Raw genomic sequence first — 22184 nt, 5'->3', positions numbered from 1 at the left:
TCACACTTCTCCCCCATCCCTAACAAACACACCTGATTTAAAGGAATTGCATTTTTAACTGAAGATCATGATTAGTCGATTATTGGAGTCAGGTGTGTCAGCTGGGGCTGGGGCAAAAGTGTGACACCAATCAGGCCCCCGAGGACTGGAGTTGCCCAGGCCTCTAGCACAACAGTGGGAGATGTACAATATTTGGCGATAAGCCCAAAAATGTTTATGACACTGCCAACATTTACAATACCACATTATATGCTGTATTAGACTATAACAATATAACAATTACGCAAGACGTTACATTTGTCATTACTCCCAGCAGGAATGTGTATGTGTTGGTGAGTGTTGGTGTGTGTGTGTGTGATTAAGAGTCTATCTGGGGTCATCCACGGTCATCATGCTAACAAAGTCTTTGTAGAAGATGAGGTTCTTGTCAGGGTCCATTGCAGCTGACAACATCTCCTCCATCTCTTCCTGGGTGAAGGGCTCTCCTGCAGAGAGGGACACATACCCACAATAGATCTTTATCAAACCATTATAGAGACAACCAAAACATTTGCTAACACAGCACAAAACACGCCATACACACACACACACTGGGCACAGCACAGGGTCAACCACAGACGAGCACCCCTGGAGAAGTTTAGGGTGTGCCTTGCTCAAGGGCACAACAACAGTAGGTGGCTCCTGAGGTATTGATGGCAGTTGCCAGACTGCCTTTATAACCTTGAGGCTACCTAGCAGGGTTTCTCAAGGTTGATTCTGAGGAACCATTATATGCTGCATGTCACTCCAGCTGAGCATCTATTACATACTGATAAGTCATAAGTACATATGCTAGGTCCAAGGGAATCAACACACTGGAAACTGGTAAGAATGAACACTAAAGTCAACCAGAGACTGTATTGTTGTTCTGGGAGATATATAATCATATAATGCTTGTAGAGTGGATTGTTATCTGTCAGTGTCTGTCTGTCCAAACCTTGGACCACTAGAGGGCGTAATATCATCTTGCCTTACACAAAGCCCACATAAGTGTTAATAAACAGTGACAAGATATGATATATTTGTGACTTCAGGCCAATGATTCTGTGGTTTTATGTAAGGAGCTCTATGTTGCTTTCACCTTACCTTCCTGTGTCATGTACTTTGTGAGCTCCTCCAGTTCCAAATGTCCCTTTTTCTGCTTATCTAGAACCTGCAAAGATATTTTAGATGTTTTTCCCTCTTAGCAAATATAAAGATCATAGAGGGAGCCCAAGGTATGATCCTATACAGTCTGCAATAGGGGGAATTAACCCAAGATTACCTATACAGTCTGCAATAGAGGGAACCCAAGGTAACCTATACAGTCTGCAATAGAGGGAATTAACCCGAGATTACCTATACAGTCTGCAATAGAGGGAACCCAAGGTAACCTATACAGTCTGCAATAGAGGGAACCCAAGGTAACCTATACAGTCTGCAATAGAGGGAATTAACCCGAGATTACCTATACAGTCTGCAATAGAGGGAACCCAAGGTAACCTATACAGTCTGCAATAGAGGGAACCCAAGGTAACCTATACAGTCTGCAATAGAGGGAATTAACCCGAGATTACCTATACAGTCTGCAATAGAGGGAACCCAAGGTAACCTATACAGTCTGCAATAGAGGGAACCCAAGGTAACCTATACAGTCTGCAATAGAGGCAACCCAAGGTAACCTATACAGTCGTGGGCAAAAGTTTTGAGAATGACACAAATATTAATTTTCACAAAGTCTGCTGCCTCAGTTGGCATGATGGCAATTTGCATATACTCCAGAATGTTATGAAGACTGATCAGATGAATTGCAATTAATTGCAAAGTCTCTCTTTGCCATGCAAATTAACTGAATCGCCAAAAAACATTTCCACTGCATTTCAGCCCTGCCACAAAAGGACCAGCTGACATCATGTCAGTGATTCTCTCGTTAACACAGGTGTGAGTGTGTTAACGAGCGCCAGGACCGTCTCCTAAAGTTGATTCAGCTGCGGGATCGGGGCACCACCAGTACAGAGCTTGCTCAGGAATGGCAGCAGGCAGGTGTGAGTGCATCTGCACGCACAGTGAGGCAAAGACTTTTGGAGGATGACCTGGTGTCAAGAAGGGCAGCAAAGAAGCCACTTCTCTCCATGGAAAACATCAGGGACAGACTGATATTCTGCAAAAGGTACAGGGATTGGACTGCTGAGGACTGGGGTAAAGTCATTTTCTCTGATGAATCCCCTTTCTGATTGTTTGGGGCATCCGGAAAAAAGCTTGTCCGGAGAAGACAAGGTGAGCGCTACCATCAGTCCTGTGTCATGCCAACAGTAAAGCATCCTGAGACCATTCATGTGTGGGGTTGCTTCTCAGCCAAGGGAGTGGGCTCACTCACAATTTTGCCTAAGAACACAGCCATGAATAAAGAATGGTACCAACACATCCTGCGAGAGCAACTTCTCCCAACCATCCAGGAACAGTTTGGTGACAAACAATGCCTTTTCCAGCATGATGGAGCACTTTGCCACTTTTTATCAAAAGTGATTAACTAAGTGGCTCGGGGAACAAAACATTGATATTTTGGGTCCATGGCCAGGAAACTCCCCAGACCTTAATCCCATTGAGAACTTGTGGTCAATTCTCAAGAGGCGGGTGGACAAACAAAAACCCACAAATTCTGACAAACTCCAAGCATTGATTATGCAAGAATGGGCTGCCATCAGTCAGGATGTGGCCCAGAAGTTAATTGACAGCATGCCAGGGAGGATTGCAGAGGTCTTGAAAAAGAAGGGTCAAGACTGCAAATATTTACTCTTTGCATCAACTTCATGTAATTGTCAATAAAAGCCTTTGACACTTATGAAATGTTTGTATTATACTTCAGTATTCCATAGTAACATCTGACAAAAAATATCTAAAGACACTGAAGCAGCAAACTTTGTGGAAATTCATATTTGGGTCATTCTCAAAACTTTTGGCAATGACTGTGCAGTCTGCAATAGAGGGAATTAACCTAATATTATCTATACAGTCTGCAATAGAGGGAATTAACCCAATATTATCTATACAGTCTGTAATAGAGAGAATTAATCCAAGATAATCTATACAGTCTGCAATAGAGGGAATTAACCCAAGATAATCTATACAGTCTGCAATGGAGGGAATTAACCCAAGATTATCTATACAGTCTGTAATAGAGAGAATTAATCCAAGATAACCTACACAGCCTGCAATAGAGGGAATTAATCCAAGATAATCTATACAGTCTGCAATAGAGGGAATTAATCCAAGATAACCTACACACTCTACATACAGAACCTATACAGTCCATTACCTCAAAGGCCTGGAGCATCAGGTCCTCTGGGATGGGCCGGAACCTGCAGAGTACACACACACACACACACACACACACACACACACACACAAGAAGTTACAGAACATACACACACCTTTAACACACACACATACAATCTCATACAGAACATCACTGCGAGTAAGTCAACTATATCAATCATAGTATATTTGTATAAGGTGCTGCCAACAGAGTTTTTATCTACAACTGAGACCAGGCAGGAACAGGTTAGGGTCATTATGCATGTTTTATCAGGGAGTTACGACTACCTCTTATATTAGCTATACCTCCTCCTTCTGGACACACCTACTCTGTCTGTATTTGGAGTAGGATTTAGTTGCCCCCTACACTCTGTGGTAACCCGGGAGGTCTACCCTGTGGGTTGGTGATAGAGGGGAGGTACGTGCCGCGACGTTGGCTCCCTGTGCTGGGAGTACACGGGCTGGGCACCCCGACGCTGATGGTCCCAAGTAGAGATAATTAGGGGAGAATGTCAACCAGCTGTGCAGACCACATAAAGGGAGCACTGTGGCACACCGCAAGGGAGACAGAGAGAGAGGAGACAAATTTGAGAAGGGCCAAACCTTGGTTATTTTGTTGTTATGTTTATTTTGTTGCCTAGTAAAGTCGTGTTTTCTGACCAGAACCTCCCTGTCACTGTGTTCATCTCTGCACGCTCAACCCAACACCCCACGGTTTACCACATATGGTGGAGAATACGGGCACCTCAGTAGCTTTGGGTGCCGTGGGGTCGAGCGTACGGAGATTACCATGGAGGAGCTGGTGGCTCAGTTTATACTCAGCCAACAGAAGCAACAGGCTCTCCAGGAGCAAGCACTGGAGGAGCAGCACCAACAAAACCGCAGACTGGTAGCGGAGGTAGCCCAGTTGAAGGTTGAGAGGGCTCAGGAGTCTGGCCCGAATCAGTTCCTGGTGAAGTTAAGGGAGGAAGATGACGTGGAGACGTTTTTGTGCACCTTCGAGAGGACGGCGCAGAGGGAAGGATGGCCCGAGCCCGAGTGGGCCAGCCTTTTGGCACCCTATCTCTCCGGGAAGGCCCAGAAGAACTACTTCGACTTGAACACCGACCAGGCAGCAAATTATGAGAGACTCAAACGTGAGATTCTGAGCCGTTATTCAGCCTCGCACGCCGTGCACAACTGGTCCATGACTGGGCCTCTGACTCCACCATCTCCCCTGCGCTCAGATGAGTGACCTGGTGTGCCTGACCAAGGGATGGCTACTGACCAACGTACCGTCCCTCCCGACAATCGATAAGGTACCTTCGGGCCCTCCCCTACGAGATGAGGAAGGCGACAAACCCCCAGATCCTGGAGGAATTGCTGACTGCGGTGGAAACCCACCAGAACAGCCAGGACCTGCAGAAAGGTGCCCGGGCGGAGAGAGTGGACGCAGGGAGGGGGAAGAAAAGCACAGAGAGGCCCTCGCCCTCGCTGAAGGGGGCCCGGACGGAACCAGCCGAGGCTGCGAAGCGGGAGGTCGACCCGACCCGAACCGACGACGACAACCACTGCTGGACCTATATCAGAGGCGCTGCTATGAGTGCGGCAAGCCAGGAGACATCGCATGGAGCTTCCCCAGCCGGGAGGAGTCCATGCCCTCCGCATCCCCCAGCTCCGGGGTAAGCCGGATGGCGAGTTATGTCACCTCTTGTTGGGCACACACCGAGACGGCCCCACCGATGGTTCCTGTATGAATCGATGGCGTCGACACCAGCGCTCTGCTGGACTCTGGCAGCATGGTGACCCTGGCCCAACCGCAGTGGCTCACACGAGAGGGGAAAGACGAACCGGGGGGCGAGGAGATGACAGTGTCCTGTATACATGGGACACGAAGAGGTACCCAACATTGCCGGTGCTGCTAACCACCCCAAGGGGGGAGTGCCAGATGCGCGTGGGGGCTGTTCCTAACCTGCCCGTGCCCATTCTCGGTAGAGATTGCCCTCTCTTCCAGGCACTGTGGAGGAAGGACCTGGGGAGGCATGTGCAAGGTAGGCAGGAGAGGAAAAAGGATGGTCATCTGCGCAATCCACTCCCCGCCGCGAGAGGTGTCCACCGGGCCCGAGTCGGACCAGAAGGAGGGAGGTGACCCCACGCAGGGAAGCGAGCCATCGTCCAAGGAGGACCTCAGGCTCCACTTTATGGAGGGGGAGGCACTCGACTGACCGACCGACACGGGAATCCTCACGGGCCAGTTCGGGATGGCCCAGTTAGAAGACCTCAACCTCCAGAACGCGAGGGGCCAGGTGATTGCAGTAAACGGCATGCTATTACCCGGGGTAACTGAGTGGCGCTTTGTATCAGGTAGTAAAGGACCAAGCCAAACTTAAGTTATTTTGTTATGTTTATTTTGTTGCCTAGTAAAGTCATGTTTTCTGACTAGAACCTCCCTGTCTCTGTCTTAATCTCTGCACGCTCAACCCAACATCCCACGGTTTACCACAACTCTTTAAAAAAATGTGCTATCTAGAACCTAAAATGGTTCTTCAACTGCCCCCATAGGAGAACCCTTTAAAGAACCATTTTTGGTTCCATGTAGACAACGATCAGATTCCATATAGAATCCTTTCCACTGAGGGTTCTACATGGAACCCAAAATGGTTCTACCTGGAACCCAAAAAGGGTTCTCCTATGGGAACAGCAAAGGACCCTTTTGGAACCATTTTTTTCTTAGAGTGTAGACACTGATCTAAGCTAAGTGTTCTTACAGGTAGCAACAGAGGCAGGGCAAGTGTTTCCAGAAAAACCTACTGCACCAGTTCTAGGAATTCCTAGAAACTACCCAGACAAGTCAAGTACAGTCAGATCCTCCAATTTGTCTCTGTCTGTCTGAGATCAATGTGTTTCAACTGATTGTATGTCTCTCTACCTCTCCCGCTCTCTCTCCTGTGTTCTTACATTGTCTGATACAGCCCCATCTAGCAGACTCTGTGCATGCCTCTTTCCAATGTTCTTACTTGCGCTCCATTAGAACCTTGGTCATGGTGGGGAGGAACTTCTCAAAGCGGATGTATCCCGTCGGCTCCTCCTCCTCAATCTAGGGGAAGAGTTTGTTCACAAATATTATGGTCTGAAATTGTAGCAAAATTTGTGGGGAATTTACTGTATGTGAGTGTTGGTCCTGTATGTGAATGATTGTCCCCTGGCTTCTAACACCCTTCTACCTTTGCATTTGTTCTTCAAGAAAACAGAGTAAAACCAGCCATACGTGGTTAGTTAAATATTTCCCATTGTTGTCCTCTCTATGTTCATGTACATATGCACGGTTGACTGTAAGCCGCTTTGGATAAAAGCATCTGCTAAATGACAGACTGTATACAATTATTATGTTATTATGTCTCTGATCAAAAGGATGCCCTTACCTCTGCTATGGCATCATGTAGCTCCCCTTCGTTAGGGAAGCAGCCTAGGGAGCGGATGATAGTGCCTATCTCCCTTTGACAGAAGCACAGCACCGGAGTGAGAACATCACCACCATATAATACAACACTGTATAAACCTAAATCAGTGTAGTAAGCCTATTTAGTATCATGTCTGTTGTAAGCCTGTCTAAGTGGGTCTGACTATATCATTCTGCTCACCTGACATCCACTGTCTTGTTGAACTCGTGGTCAAACACATCAAAAGCAGCGCGGATCTTCTTGTGGACCTCCGATACTATGGCCTCTACAACAGCAAATACAACAGACAAATCAAAAGCCCGTCGTTAGCTGAAACTAGTGCCACCTTTCAAATGTATCTCAAATTAGCTGTATCTACAAGTTAAGGCGATAAAACAACTATTTAAATAGATTTTGAAGCCCATTTCATACCTGCGCTTTCCTTGTCTTCCGCCATTTTCTTTATTTACTGTTGTTGCTAGGAGACCATATATAGCTTTTGCTTGGCAGGACCACTCTGAACAAGTGCAGGACTCAACGTTTTGGAAAGTTCAAGTAGAAACTTGTCAAATAGAACTGGCCATGCCTCTCCGACATGGTCCCGTGTGGCTCAGTTGGTAGAGCATGGCGCTTGCAACGCCAGGGTTGTGGGTTCAATTCCCACGGGGGGACCAGGGTTCAATACCCACGGGGGGACCAGGATGAATATGTATGAACTTTCCAATTTGTAAGTCGCTCTGGATAAGAGCGTCTGCTAAATGACTTAAATGTAAATGTAGACCAAGCAATCTGTTGGCTCTATTCAAGGCATTTCTATCATTATCGTTTGGCAACTGAATGTGGTTGAATGTAGTTGATTTTAGCAGTTAGAGATATAGGCCAGAGATAAGGTTCTGACCACACTGACAGTGAATGTCAGTTTATGTGTTCTAATGTCTCATTAATAAAATAAGTGTATATTTCTATTGCACGGTCCAAAGCCAGACTTCTTTGGATGCGTAACCAATTGTGAAAAATATTCGCTTCATATTGTCAATAATGACGGTAGACTTTGGCCACAACGACATATAAAAGCCATTGTATGGATGCACGGCTGTTATGTGGTAGGAGACTAAAGGAAAAATCTGACTGGTTTATTCGAGTCATTACGGTAGGGCTATATTACTGCCCTTGGCACGCTCTCAGCAGCAGCACAGATGTCAGTAGTGGGACGTGCTTAGAAACGGTGTTGGCTTGGCGCAGTAGAAATTATAGGCGACTGCTATCACTAAGTCGGCCATCTGTGCACTGGGCTATTATCTTCGTGTTTCGAATTTCAAAAACACAGTCGACAATAGGGATTTTTATCGAATTGTATCGATATTTATTTAATAATTTAATAGATAGCACAATGAACAATATCAACGTGAAGAAGTTAAAGGTAAACGAGTTGAAGGACGAGTTGAAGAAGAGGCTGCTGTCGGACAAGGGGCTGAAGGCGGATCTTATGGACCGGCTGCAGGCCGCGCTGAATGAAGAGGCTCTAGCCAGAGGAGCTGAGGCCGGGGAGAACGGCGGCCAAGGCGAAGGGGCTGTCGGCCTGAATGACATGGGCGAGGAGGACTTGGATGAAGACCTGGTTGAGGAGAGGATGGAGGCGGGCGGAGTAGAGGATGAAGATAGGTGCGAAGGGAAAGCAGAGAAAGAATGCGCCAATATCGACGATAATATGGGGGAAGAGGAGGATGCGGGAGTAGATATGGATAAATCGGACGAGGATGAAGATGCTCTACTGAAAGAAGAAGATGATGATGATGATGATGATGATGAGGAGATGGATAAATTCGATGATGATGATGCTGTACTAGGGACTCTCCCTCGAGAGGGTAAGCGATGCAAGCTAGCTAATCGACCCTGCTGCCATGGTTGCAGTAGCGGCTAGAGTTCACGTCTTGCATGACAGTTCAGAATCAAAGATAGGTCAACTGGTTAGCCTGCTAAGCTTGCCAGCTATGTCGGAACTTCTGTCAGGATCCATGTAGCTAGCTAATTGTAGACAATAAGCTTTTGTACGGCTGCACTTGACAGGTGTATGTTTTTACGCAATGGTTTTGTGTTCCGGGTTTGCATTTCTTCAAGCGGCAGACATAGATGCGCTTGCCGGTGTGCAGATGGTCGTTGGCTAGCTAGCTACCATTAGCTGCTAAAGTGGTAAACAATGGCTCCTACTGGCGAGAGAGAACGCAGCAGGCTGACTATCTTTTCGGTGAGACGGTTTGTTATTCCATAGGTATAAATACGTCTATGCGCATATCCTAGGTTAATAACGTTGGTTTTAGGAAATGTGAAAGACAAGTTATCTAGCTAGCTGCAAGTCGTATCTAGCTTTATTTTTTTGTTTATTTTTTAAACATTTATTTTATTTTATCAACACGGTAAATACTAAGTTAATATTTGGTCAAGGCTGTCATGGCTGTAGAAACTGAAAATGTGTGGTGCTTCACACACATCAATATCCATTTATATTGGGGGAGGGGGGTACGAACTGGTATTAAAGAGGGGGGTACAAACTGGTATTAAAGGGGGTATTGTTATTGCTCTTGATGGCCCCTTGTTATTCATGGCTCCAGATCACCATATCTTTAATTATTTTCAGATCTACTCTTCCCTTTGTAGTCCATACATTGCAACTTTGCAAAATGTAGATACCTGACAAATCAAAACACCTAACTAGCCACCTAGCTGAACTGTGTGGACCATCATGTAACACCTGGGTCCTACACTTGGGGGGCGGGACGCACCTCAATACCTGCTTTGTTATTGTTTTATTTCCAAAGGGGATGCGGACAAAGACACGAGCGCTGAGCAGAAGAATAAGAAGGGTGTTAAGAGACGCCGGGAGGAACATGGAAGGGGCTACTTTGAGTTTATTGAAGAAAGCAAGTACAGCCGGTAAGGATGGTGCAGTAGCCGGGTTAACCCTCGGTTAGCTCCGAGTCACTCTGGCCTGCACAACTCCCAGCTCTCTGCCTTATCGAACTGCTGTGTTGACATTAACAGCCAACACAGTCCTTAATGCTACCCCTGACCCTGCTGCTAAGAAACATATTTTTTTCCATTTACCTCTACATGGGTATTACCTTACTATAACCTGTTATTACTGAATACAGGGTTGACAATATGCATGCAAAGCCCAACTGTAGTGTAGATAATGGTGGTTGGTGCTATAGCTAGTTAGTAATGGAATGGTTATGGGGTGGTCTGCAGGGATGCTATATTGAATGGGAAGGTCTGGATGCCGCTGGGAGGGTGCCTGACCCACACGCTGTGGGACAAAAGAGAGGCGCGGTGGGACAAAGAAGGTGGGGGGGGGGGGGGGGGGGGGAGGCGTTGTCTGTAGAACAAGTGCACCAATTAAGTATCTGCCTGTCTCTCTCTCTGTCGGTCCAGTTGTGTTAAACTTGGGCAAATTTTATATGCTTTATTTTTTCCCAATGGTAGGATGCAATAAAAGTGTGAGTGAGTGAGAGTGATTGATTGATTATTGGCCTCTAATATTGATTACATTTTCTCCTTACAGGCCTTTGATACATGTGTTATAAACAGCTTCACTGGTTAGCAGATATACAGCAATTCTGTAGCTCAACAAATCTAATGTCAGTGTTTTTAGAACTTAATTTTAAACCTATATGATTCAGGATTTTTGAAAAATAACTATCACACAGCTTTCCTAACGGCAAACAGAGCTAAATAACTTGACAGTTTTCTAGTGTGGGCATCCTCATCTAAAGTATAGGAATAGTTATAGTTCTGTTGTTCTTGTGATGAGGTATGATCTTCCAACAACGTTCTATCACTTATATAGCCTCCCGAGAGTAGAAATGCATATCCAATGATACATTGACATTGGTGAACTTTAGGTGGCGTTCCTGACTAATTTGTTTTATCACGCCCTGCAATTTCAGACTGAACGATGTTACAACTTTCACTCCATTTACATTTACATTTAAGTCATTTAGCAGACGCTCTTATCCAGAGCGACTTACAAATTGGAAAGTTCATACATATTCATTTACCATTGTTGGTAAATCCTGCCAGAACTGGTCAAAATGTAGCCTAGTGCAGTCTTTCCCCTAGATTATTCTCTAGTTGAGACTCAAAGGCCCCGAAAGCAACATTTGATAGATTACAATGATAGGTTTTGTTTTAAATTCTGAGAGTGGTTTGATTTATTAGGATCCCCATTAGCCGACGCCAATGGCGACAGCTAGTCTTACTGGGGTCCAACAAATAACAAAAAAGACATTACAGACAGAAGACAATTTGGAATATCCAACACGTTTCTTATAAAAAACAAGAGGTGGTGCAGTCAGTCTTTCCTCAACTCTTAGGCAAGAGAGACTGGCATGCATAGTATTAGTATTAGCCCTCTGATTACAATGAAGAGCAAGACGTGCCACTTTGTTCTGGGCCAACTGCAGCTTAACTAGGTCTTTCTTTGCAGCACTTGACCATATGACTGGACAATAATTGTAGCTGTTTACATACCACCACAGTCAGAGGCTGGCACTAAGACCACATTGAATGAGCTGTATTCTGCCATAAGCAAACAAGAAAACGCTCACCCAGAGGCGGCGCGCCTAGTAGCCGGGGATTTTAATGCAGGGAAACTTAAATTAGTTTTACCTCATTTCTATCAGCATGTTAAATGTGCAACCAGAGGGAAGAAAACTCTGGACCACCTTTACTCCACACACAGAGTATCATACAAAGCTCTCCCTCGCCCTCCATTTGAAAAATCTGACCATAATTCTATCCTCCTGATTCCTGCTTACAAGCAAAAATGAAAGCAGGAAGCACCAGTGACTAGATCAATAAAAAAGTGGTCAGATGAAACAGATGCTAAGCTACAGGACTGTTTTGCTAGCACAGACTGGAATATGTTCCAGGATTCCTCCGATGGCATTGAGGAGTACACCACATCAGTCATTGGCTTCATCAATAAGTGCATCGATGATGTCGTCCCCACAGTGACTGTACGTACATACCCCAACCAGAAGCCATGGATTACAGGCAACATCCGCACTGAGCTAAAAGCTGACGCTTTCAAGGAGCGGGACTTTAACCCGGAAGTTTATTAGAAATCCCGCTTTGCCCTCAGACGAACCATCAAACAGGAAAAGCATCAATACAGGACTAAGATCGAATTGTACTACACCGGCTCTGACGCTTGTCGGATGTGGCAGGGCTTGCAAACCATTACAGACTACAAAGGGAAGCACATCCGAGAGCTGCCCAGTGAGACAAGCCTACCAGATGAGCAAAACTACTTCTAGGCTCGCTTCGAGGCAAATAACACTGAAACATGCATCAGAGCACCAGCTGTTCCGGAAGACTGTGTGATCATGCTCTCCGTAGCTGATGTGTGTAAGACCTTTAAACAGGTCAACATTCACAAGGCCGCAGGACCAGACGGATTACCAGGACGTGTACTGCAAGCATGCGCTGACCAACTGGCAAGTGTCTTCACTGATATTTTCAACCTCTCCCTGTCCGAGTCTGTAATACCAACATGTTTTAAGAAGACCACCATAGTCTCTGTGCCCAAGAACACTACGGTAAACCGCCTAAATGATTACCGACCCATAGCACTTACGTCTGTAGCCATGAAGTGCTTTGAAAGGCTGGTCATGGCTCACATCAACACCATTATCCCAGAAACCCTAGACCCACTCCAATTTGCATACCGCCCCAACAGATCCACGGATGATGCAATCTCTATTGCACTCCACACTGCCCTTTCCCACATGGACAAAAGGAACACCTATGTGAGAATGCTATTCATTGACTACAGCTCAGCGTTCAACACCATATTGCCCTCAAAGCTCATCAATAAGCTAAGGACCCTGGAACTAAACACCTCCCTCTCCAACTGGATCCTGGACTTGATGATTTGCCGCACCCAGGTGGTAAGGGTAGGTAACAACACATCCGCCACGCTGATCCACAATACAGGGGCCCCTCACGGGTGTGCGTGCTCAGTCCCCTCCTGTACTCCCTGTTCACTCATGACTGCATGGCCAGGCACGACTCCAACTCCATCATTAAGTTTGCCGATGACACAACAGTGGTAGGCCTAATCACCGACAATGACGAGGCATGGCCTCACCTGGCTGTGTGGTGCCAGGACAACAACCTCTCCCTCAACGTGATCAAGACAAAGGAGATGATTGTGGACTACAGGAAAAAGAGGACCGAGTACGCGCCCATTCTCATCGACGGGGCTGCAGTGGAGCAGGTTGAGAGCTTCAAGTTCCATGGTGTCCACATCACCAACAAACTAACATGGTCCAAGCACACCAAGACAGTCGTGAAGAGTGCACGACAAAACCTATTCCCCCTCAGGAGACTGAAAAGATTTGGCATGGGTCCTCAGATCCTCAAAAGGTTCTGCAGCTGCACCATCGAGAGCATCCTGACTGGTTGCATCACTGCCTGATACGGCAAGTGCTCGGCCTCCGACCGCAAGACACTACAGAGGTTAGTGCGAACGGACCAGTACATCACTGGGGCCAAGCTTCCTGCTATCCAGGACCTCTATACCAGGCGGTGTCAGAGGAAGGCCCTAAAAATTGTCAAAGACTCCAGCTACCCTAGTCATAGACTGTTCTCTCTGCTACCGCACGGCAAGCGGTACCGGAGCGCCAAGTCTAGGTTCAAGAGGCTTCAAAACAGCTTCTACCCCCAAGCCATAAGACTCCTGAACACCTAATCAAATGGCTACCCAAACTATTTGCACCCCCCCATCTCTTTTACACCGCTGCTACTCTCTGTTGTTGTCATCTATGCATAGTCACTTTAATAATTCTACCTACATGTGCATAATACCTCAACTAACCGGAGCCCCCGCACATTTACTCTGTACCAGTACCCCCCTGTATATAGTCTCACTATTGTTATTTTACTGCTGCTCTTTAATGTTACTTTTATTTCTTATTCTTATCCGTATTTTTTAAACTGCATTGTTGGTTAGGGGCTCGTAAGTAAGCATTTCACTGTAAGGTCTACTACACCTGTTGTATTCGGCGCATGTTGTAATGAACATGAGGGGAGACAGAGAGCTGGGCGCAGGGCGCAGCAGGTGTTTAATGCACAGGACCAGAGGAGGAGGCAGGTAGCTGGGTCCAGGGGCAGGCAGAAGGTCAAACACAGGGGGTCCAAAAGGGCAACAGTACAGGCAGGGAAAAGGCTAGTATGGTAGTCCGGGAGATCAGGCAATAGGTAGATAACAGGAAATCCGATAGGCTGAAGTACAGGAAGGGAATAGGCAAAAGGCGTCGTTAGTGAGGCAGGCAAAAACTATCATATACGGGAGGAGTAAATCATGGGAAAAACAGAGCTCCGAAAGCCACGCGTCACAAAACAAACAATACCTCACAGTGATGGGGTGCAAAGAACTGAACTAAATAGTGTGTGATAATGACATACAGGTGTGTGAACAGGTGATTAGAATTCAGGTGATTGGAATCTGGAGAGTGAGCTGCGTTCAGGGGATCTAGGTGTTTGGGGTTGTGAGTTGGAAGCAGACGTTACACATGAGACTAATAATATTTGATTTCATTTGATAATCATGATAAGATAAAACTAGAGCCTGCAGGACTTGCTTTGTGGAGTGTGGTGTCAAAAAAGCAGATCATCTCTTTATTACGGACAGCACTCTCCCCATCTTTACAATCATTGAATCTATATGTTTTGAGCATGGCAGTTTACAATCTAAGGTAACACCAAGTCATTTAGTCTCCTCAACTTGTTCAACAGCCACACTATTCATTACCAGATTCAGCTGAGGTCTAGAATTTAGGGAATGATTTGTACCAAATGCAATGCTCTTAATTTTAGAGATGTTCAGGACTATTGTATTACTGGCCACCCATTCCCAAACAGACTGCCACTCTTTGTTAAGGGTTTCAGTGACCTCATTAGCTGCGGTTGCTGATGCATATATGGTTGAATCATCAGCACATGGACACACATGCTTTGTTTAATGCCCGTGGCAGGTTATTGGTAAAAATAGAAAAGAGTAGAGGGCCTAGAGAGCTCCCCTGCGGTACACCACACTTTACATGTTTGACATTAGAGAAGCTTCCATTAGGAATACCCTATTAGATAGAGTTCTATTAGATGGATAGCTCTGAATCCACGATATGGCAGAGGTTGGAAAGCCATAACACATGTTTTCTCAACAACAATAATGTCAAAGGCTACACTGAAAGTACATTACAGCTCCCACAATCTTCTTATCAATTTCTTTCAACCAATCATCAGTCATTTGTGCCAGTGCAGTACATGTTGAGTGCCCTTCTCTATAAACATGCTGAAAGTCTGTTGTTAATTTGTTTACAGTGAAATAGCATTGTATTTGTTCAAACACAATTCTTTCCAACAGTTTGCTAAGAGCTGGCATTAAGCTGATAGGTCTGCTGTTAGAACCAGTAAAGGCCTCTTGGGTAGTGGAATGACTTTGGCTTCCATCCAGGCCTGAGGACAAAGACTTTACTCTAGGCTCAGATTAAAGATATGACAGATAGGAGTGGCCATAGAGTCAGCTACCACCCTCAATAGCTTTCCATCTAAGTTGTCAATGCCAGGAGGTTTGTCACTATTGATCGATAACAATCATGTTTTTAATCACCTCTCCCACACTAATTTTACAAAATTCAAACTTGCAATGCTTTTCTTTCATTATCTGTTTTTTTATACATGGGTAAAATGTCTCACTGTTCGTTGTTGGCATTTCCTGCCTAAGTTTGCCCACTTAAGTGAGAGACATGTCCCTCCAGTGTCCTCCCTGGGCTGACCCTTCACCCCTTCATCTTCTCTCTTCCAGGGCCAAGTCCCCCCAGCCCCCCCTGGAGGAAGAGGACGAGGAGTTTGACGACAGCACTGTCTGCCTGGATACCTGTGAGTACACACACACAGACCTGACCACATGTGAGTACACACACAGACCACATGTGAGTACACACACACAGACCTGTCCACATGTGAGTACACACACACAGACCTGACCACATGTGAGTACACACCTGACCACATGTGAGTACACACACAGACCACATGTGAGTACACACACACAGACCTGTCCACATGTGAGTACACACACACAGACCTGACCACATTTGTGATTGGATAGCTGTGGGTAGAATTTGTACAATTATTGAATAACACCTGCAGCAGTGCACATTTTCTACTTGAACTGTGAAGTTCACAATAGTGTTTGTGTGTGTGTGCGTGCGTGCGTGTGTAACCACAGATAACAGTGACCTGCACTTCAAGGTGTCCCGGGACCGTTACAGCGCGTCATCACTCACCATGGAGAGCTTTGCCTACCTGTGGGCTGGAGGCAGGGCTTCCTACGGAGTAGCTCAGGGCAAGGCCTGCTTTGAGATGAAGGTGAGGAGAGATATCATCATCAACAACACACACACACGTGGTCAATCAATCGATCAAGTTATTATATGAATCCATTTTTACATCAGCAGTTGTCACAAAGTGCTTTACAGATACTCAGCCTAAAACCACTGATGATGATGATGATGGTCTGAAGAACCAGAACATCATGACAAACACACACACGCACACACACACCTCACCCTCTGTGTGTTCTCCCCAGATCATTGAGAAGATCCCAGTGAAACATATCTCCAGTAAAGGCATGGACATCCATGAGGTTCTGGTGGGCTGGTCACTAGCCAATGGAACACTGTTACTGGGTGAGTGAACCATTAGACCAACCAATATAATTCAGTGGACTCCTGATATATGCTCAGGGAAACCCCTGGTGTGTTGTGCTGTTGTATGGTAGCTCCTTGTCTGACTGTGTGTCTGTCTGCTTTGACGTCCTCAGGAGAAGAGGAACACTCGTATGCCTTCTCTGCCAAAGGGAAGAAAACCACCAACTGTGTCACAGAAGACTTCGGAGAGTGCTTCGACGAAAACGATGTCGTCGGATGCCTAATCGTAAAATATTTTAATGATCCCTTTGTTTGTCACATTTCGCTCAAAGAGCTAAATAGACACTTTAGCCAGTTAAAAAATAAACATCAGCTAACAGATTAAACTGCTGCTGCTTTTTCCACTGATGATGATGTTCGTCCTCTCTCCTGCAGAACTTTGAAGGCTCGGAGGTGGAGCTGTCGTTCAGTAAGAACGGTAAGGACCTAGGCGTGGCCTTCAAGGTGGACAAGGCATCTCTGGACGGACGGCCACTCTTCCCTCACGTCCTCTGTCACAACTGTGCTGTAGACTTCAACTTCGGCCAGAGGGAGGCGCCACTGTTCGTCCCACCGGCCGGCTACAGCTTCCTACAGCAGGTCCCTGTGAGCAAGAGGGTCCGAGGCCCCAAGGGGCCCGACACCAAGGATGACTGTGAGGTGAGTGCGTGCTGGTTTTCATGTTATTGAATGCCCATGTGGTGTTTTCATAATTTCCATTTCCAACTCTGTGTCCCACATTTGACGACACATTACTTTGCAGCCATGATTAAAATGTCTCTTACTCTCCCAGGTGATCGTGATGGTAGGCCTGCCTGGCGCTGGGAAGACGGCGTGGGTAACCAAGCACACTCAGGAGCACCCTGGGAAATACAACATCCTGGGAACCAACACCATCCTGGAGAAGATGATGGTGAGTGATGCTGAAAGGGACAGGACAGTTCTACAGTCCAGCTTAAAGGGACAGGACAGTTCTACAGTTCAGCTTAAAGGGACCGGACAGTTCTACAGCTCAGCAGTTCAGCTTAAAGGGACAGGACAGTTCTACAGTTCAGCTTAAAGGGACAGGACAGTTCTACAGTTCAGCAGTTCAGCTTAAAGGGACAGGACAGTTCTATAGTTCAGCAGTTCAGCTTAAAGGGACAGGACAGTTCTACAGTCCAGATTAAAGGGACAGGACAGTTCTACAGCTCAGCAGTTCAGCTTAAAGGGACAGGACAGTTCTACAGTTCAGCAGTTCAGCTTAAAGGGACAGGACAGTTCTACAGTTCAGCAGTTCAGCTGAAAGGGACAGGACAGTTAACCTTAAAGAGGCAGTTCAGCTGAAAGGGACAGGACAGTTCTACAGCTCAGCAGTTCAGCTTAAAGGGACAGGACAGTTCTACAGTTCAGCAGTTCAGCTTAAAGGGACAGTACAGTTCACCTTAAAAAGACACCTCACCTTAAAGAGGCAGTTCAGCTTAAAGGGACAGGACAGTTCACCTTAAAGAGGCAGTTCAGCTGAAAGGGACAGGACAGTTCACCTTAAAGAGGCAGTTCAGCTGAAAGGGACAGGACAGTTCTACAGCTCAGCAGTTCAGCTTAAAGGGACAGGACAGTTCTACAGCTCAGCAGTTCAGCTTAAAGGGACAGGACAGTTCTACAGTTCAGCAGTTCAGCTGAAAGGGACAGGACAGTTCTACAGTTCAGCAGTTCAGCTTAAAGGGACAGGACAGTTCTACAGTTCAGCAGTTCAGCTGAAAGGGACAGGACAGTTCTACAGTTCAGCAGTTCAGCTGAAAGGGACAGGACAGTTCACCTTAAAGAGGCAGTTCAGCTGAAAGGGACAGTACAGTTCACCTTAAAGAGATACCTCACCTTAAAGGGTCAGTTCAGCTGAAAGGGACAGGACAGTTCTACAGTTCAGCAGTTCAGCTGAAAGGGACAGAACAGTTCACCTTAAAGAGGCAGTTCAGCTGAAAGGGACAGTACAGTTAACCTTAAAGAGATACCTCACCTTAAAGGGACAGGACAGTTCTACAGTTCAGCAGTTCAGCTGAAAGGGACAGAACAGTTCACCTTAAAGAGGCAGTTCAGCTGAAAGGGACAGTACAGTTCACCTTAAAGAGGCAGTTCAGCTGAAAGGGACAGTACAGTTCACCTTAAAGAGGCAGTTCAGCTGAAAGGGACAGGACAGTTCACCTTAAAGAGGCAGTTCAGCTGAAAGGGACAGTACAGTTCACCTTAAAGAGATACCTCACCTTAAAGAGGCAGTTCAGCTGAAAGGGACAGAACAGTTCACCTTAAAGAGGCAGTTCAGCTGAAAGGGACAGGACAGTTCACCTTAAAGAGATACCTCACCTTAAAGAGGCAGTTCAGCTGAAAGGGACAGTACAGTTCACCTTAAAGAGATACCTCACCTTAAAGAGGCAGTTCAGCTGAAAGGGACAGAACAGTTCACCTTAAAAAGACAGCTCACCTTAAAGGGTCAGTGCAGTTTGAAGGGACAGTTCACCCCAAAGTCAGATGATTCCGTACCTCAAAATTCTTTATTCTCCTTTGCCAGATCGCCAGTCTGAAACGCCAAATGAAGGACGTCACCAAACTCACCGCCATCTCCCAGCGTGCACCTCTTTTCCTGGGAAAATTCATTGAGATCGCTGCACGCAAAAAACGCAACTACATCCTTGACCAGGTAACCATGGTTACCCACATTGAAGCTTTTGTTTTTATGTATCGGTTCAATTGTTGTTATTTTTGAATATTTAGATGCCTTGTGAACAAACAACATTTGATTAAGTCAGCATCATCATGAGAAACAAATACTACTTGGTTGTAATGAGAATGGAATGATTTCAGTAGGTGTATGGTTGGATATGACTTTAACCCTGGTACCTGTCTCTCTTCTCTCTCTCTCTCTCTCTCTCTCTCTCTCTCTCTCTCTCTCTCTCTCTCTCTCTCTCTTCTCTCTCTGTCTCTCTCTCTCTCTCTCTCTCTCTTTGTCAGACCAATGTGTCGGCCCCGGCCCAGAGGAGGAAGATGTGTCTGTTTGCAGGCTTCCAGAGGAAGGCCGTGGTGGTGTGTCCTACTGACGACGACTACAAGCAGAGGACACAGAAGAAAGCCGAGACGGACGGTAAAGACGTCCCCGAGCACGCCGTACTCAAGATGAAAGGTGAGCTACAACAACCTAGAATACCTGACAGCCATAACACCTGTTACCTGTATCAATAACACATGAGAGCTTACATTACATTTGAGTCCTTTGGCAGACGCTTCTTTCCGGGCTGACTGACTGATTTGTTAGGGGTTGATATATCTGTCTGTTTCCCTCCTGTCCTCCTGTAGGTATCTACACCCTGCCGGAGCCAGGGGATTGCTTCAGTGAGGTGGGCTTCGTGGAGCTGCAGAAGGATGAGGCCTCCAAGCTGCTGGACTTGTACAAGGAGGAGAGTCGCTCCGCACTGCCCCCAGAGAAGAAGGCCAACCAGGGGGGCACGCCGCCCAAGAGAGGGGGCAACCACCGCGGCCGTGGGGGCAGAGGGCAGGGGCAGTGGGGAGGAGGTCAGGGGCAGAGGGGGGGCAGAGGAGGCTTCCAGATCAGAGGCAACTTCAGGGGAGGTGAGCAATGTGTATTTGACTCTGTAAATAACTCTAATACTTGAGGTGTATGTTTGTGTACTTGGTATGTACAATATATATTGATCTGTGTGTTTGTCTCTGCCCAGGCCCAGGACCTCGTGGTGGATTCAGTCGTCCCCCCAGAGGTTTCCTCCCTCCTCCGCCCTTCCGAGGGGGCTTCTCCAACCGGGGCAACTTCAACAGGGGGAGCGGGGGCATGCCCAGCAGGGGGGGTGCACCCAGGGGGGGTCCTGGAAGGGGCAACATGGGGAACATGGGGGGTAATAGGGGAGGCAATATGCACCGAGGCAGCATGACCCGCGGAGGAGGTGGAGGTGGAAGAGGACGTGGGGACAACAGGGGCAATTTCACACAGGTGGGTCACTAGTTACTATACCTGATAGTGTCCTTGACTAGGACTACACCGAGTCTGACTCTATCAGCTAGAGTGGATTGTTGGATTATTTCATTTCTATGTAGTTTTCTGAATATAACAACAACATACAGTACATTTGTATAACCCACCAATCATACTGGAGGTCAGCTGGCAGTCCCAGGTGTCTGATGGCTGTTGTGTTTTCCGCAGAAGTTCAGAGGCAGAGGAGGCAACAATCGCAGCTTCAACAAGAACAGCAACTTTGGCATGAACAAGGCCCAGGCCTTCAACCAGAGCTGGCAGCAGGGGGTATGTACTGCTCCTGATGTAGCTGGACGTAGCGCAGCACAGGCTGGGCAATGTTTGCACCTTAGGACCAATGGAATGGTTCAAAACTCTTACCTTTAACCTCTGTCTTCCATCTTTAGTTCTGGAACCAGAAGCCATGGAGCCAACAGTACCACCCAGGATACTACTGAGCATGTGCGGTAGAGAGACTGACTGACAGCACACAGACACACCCCCTCACTACAAACCCCGTCCACCCCGGCGCATAGGCGTCAACTCCCGTTACGCTCCATTTTACCTTCTCCCCCTCCTCCTTTTTCCTCTCCTCTTCCTTCGTTTTAGGAAGAAAGAGCATTCCACTGCTGAGATGGACTGCCGGTTCTGAGACAAAGACAACAAACGCTTTCTGGGCTCCTTTACTTTCTGCGTTTTGATTTTGTATATTTGTATTGCTTTTACGTTTCAGAGCCGGAGCTCTCAAGCATTCGCCTTCAGAAACTTTGGCTTTCATCCAGCATGTGATGTCTCTTAAAAAACTTTTCAGGGTTCTGTGTTTTTATCTGTAAAGATGTACTTTTTACTACAACGATCATGATGATGATGATAGATATTTCTTTCTGATTTTTTGCTTTATATTATGTTGTTTTATGTTTTTAAGAATCAGGAGAGGCTAGCACTCACTTTAGACACATAGCATTTGTGAGGTGTCGTAATTCTAGTCCTGCTGCAAATACGTTTGTTTCTAGTAAGTAAAGTGAAGTTTAAGCTGTAATAAAAAAATGATATGCTTAAAAATATATATATAAGTGTAATTTAACTAACAGACAGCCCACATAAACACAGGAATGGCTCTCGATGGTGCATCTTACTTGGTATGCGAATCCATATTTTTCCATGTCAAAGGTGTTAGAAAAGCCTTTGATATGAGAAGCACCGTCTCAGATAGAGTAGCTGTCTTGTTAAAATGAATAAAATGTCTTGCTATATCCTGCATCAGTTGCTCATACATCCAATCTAAAGACCAAGGCCGTCCTTCAGTAAGACACTCCTTTATCTATCTTAAGTGGTCACTTACTCAGTACTCCGTACCAGAGCAGATGGGCCATTCCATGAGGCACGTTCAGTAGAGCACAACGTTATCTAACATTCAGATCAGGGATGGGCAACTGAAGGCCCTCGGACCAATTTCAAAATTTGGTTGTTGATCAGCAGTTTATTGTTTGTAATGTCAGTCGCTGATAGTCACTCAATTAGCCCATGTCAGCTAAAATGTTTTAGATTGGTAAATTAGTCTAGCGGCCAGCTGTCTAAAATGTAATCATGGTTGAATTACCTCCCGGAGGGCCCCCGTGGATTTTGTTAGTCAGTCTCACTCAGATATCATATTAAAAACAGCTAATTTTCCTCTCTGCCTCA

General features: G+C 46.3%; 2 protein-coding genes across 2 annotated transcripts; one reads left to right on the top strand and one right to left on the bottom strand.

The window, feature by feature from the left end:
* Nucleotides 1-366: 366 nt before the first annotated feature.
* On the bottom strand, nt 367-7209 carry efcab2 (EF-hand calcium binding domain 2). The gene is made up of 7 exons (XM_039008903.1): nt 7185-7209; nt 6954-7038; nt 6735-6807; nt 6330-6409; nt 3335-3377; nt 1126-1192; nt 367-485 (listed from the first exon to the last, which is right to left on the bottom strand). Exons 1-7 carry the CDS (start codon nt 7207-7209, stop codon nt 367-369), a joined length of 492 nt encoding a protein of 163 aa, XP_038864831.1.
* Nucleotides 7210-8142: 933 nt separating this feature from the next.
* hnrnpua (heterogeneous nuclear ribonucleoprotein Ua) lies at nt 8143-21159 on the top strand. The gene is given in 14 exon segments (XM_039008889.1): nt 8143-8617; nt 9569-9683; nt 15619-15692; nt 16045-16184; nt 16405-16504; nt 16639-16751; nt 16901-17164; nt 17298-17417; nt 19050-19178; nt 19490-19658; nt 19832-20113; nt 20218-20480; nt 20691-20789; nt 20909-21159. Coding segments are annotated over 14 exon segments (2394 nt in total). The 3' UTR covers nt 20960-21159.
* The last annotated feature ends 1025 nt before the right edge of the window (nt 21160-22184 follow it).

This window comes from Salvelinus namaycush, chromosome 15, assembly GCF_016432855.1.
Source record: "Salvelinus namaycush isolate Seneca chromosome 15, SaNama_1.0, whole genome shotgun sequence".
Lineage (NCBI taxonomy): Eukaryota > Metazoa > Chordata > Actinopteri > Salmoniformes > Salmonidae > Salvelinus > Salvelinus namaycush.
Note: the sequence above shows the minus strand (reverse complement) of the source record. Positions and strands in the feature narration are given on the sequence as shown.

Coding starts and splice junctions, on each gene's coding strand:
- efcab2 (XM_039008903.1), bottom strand. CDS start 7,209: ATGGCGGAAGACAAGGAAAGCGCAG. Junction 6,808..6,953: donor AACAAGACAGTGGATGTCAG/GTGAGCAGAATG, acceptor CTTCTGTCAAAG/GGAGATAGGCACTATCATCC. Junction 486..1,125: donor AAAGTACATGACACAGGAAG/GTAAGGTGAAAG, acceptor CCCTCTCTGCAG/GAGAGCCCTTCACCCAGGAA.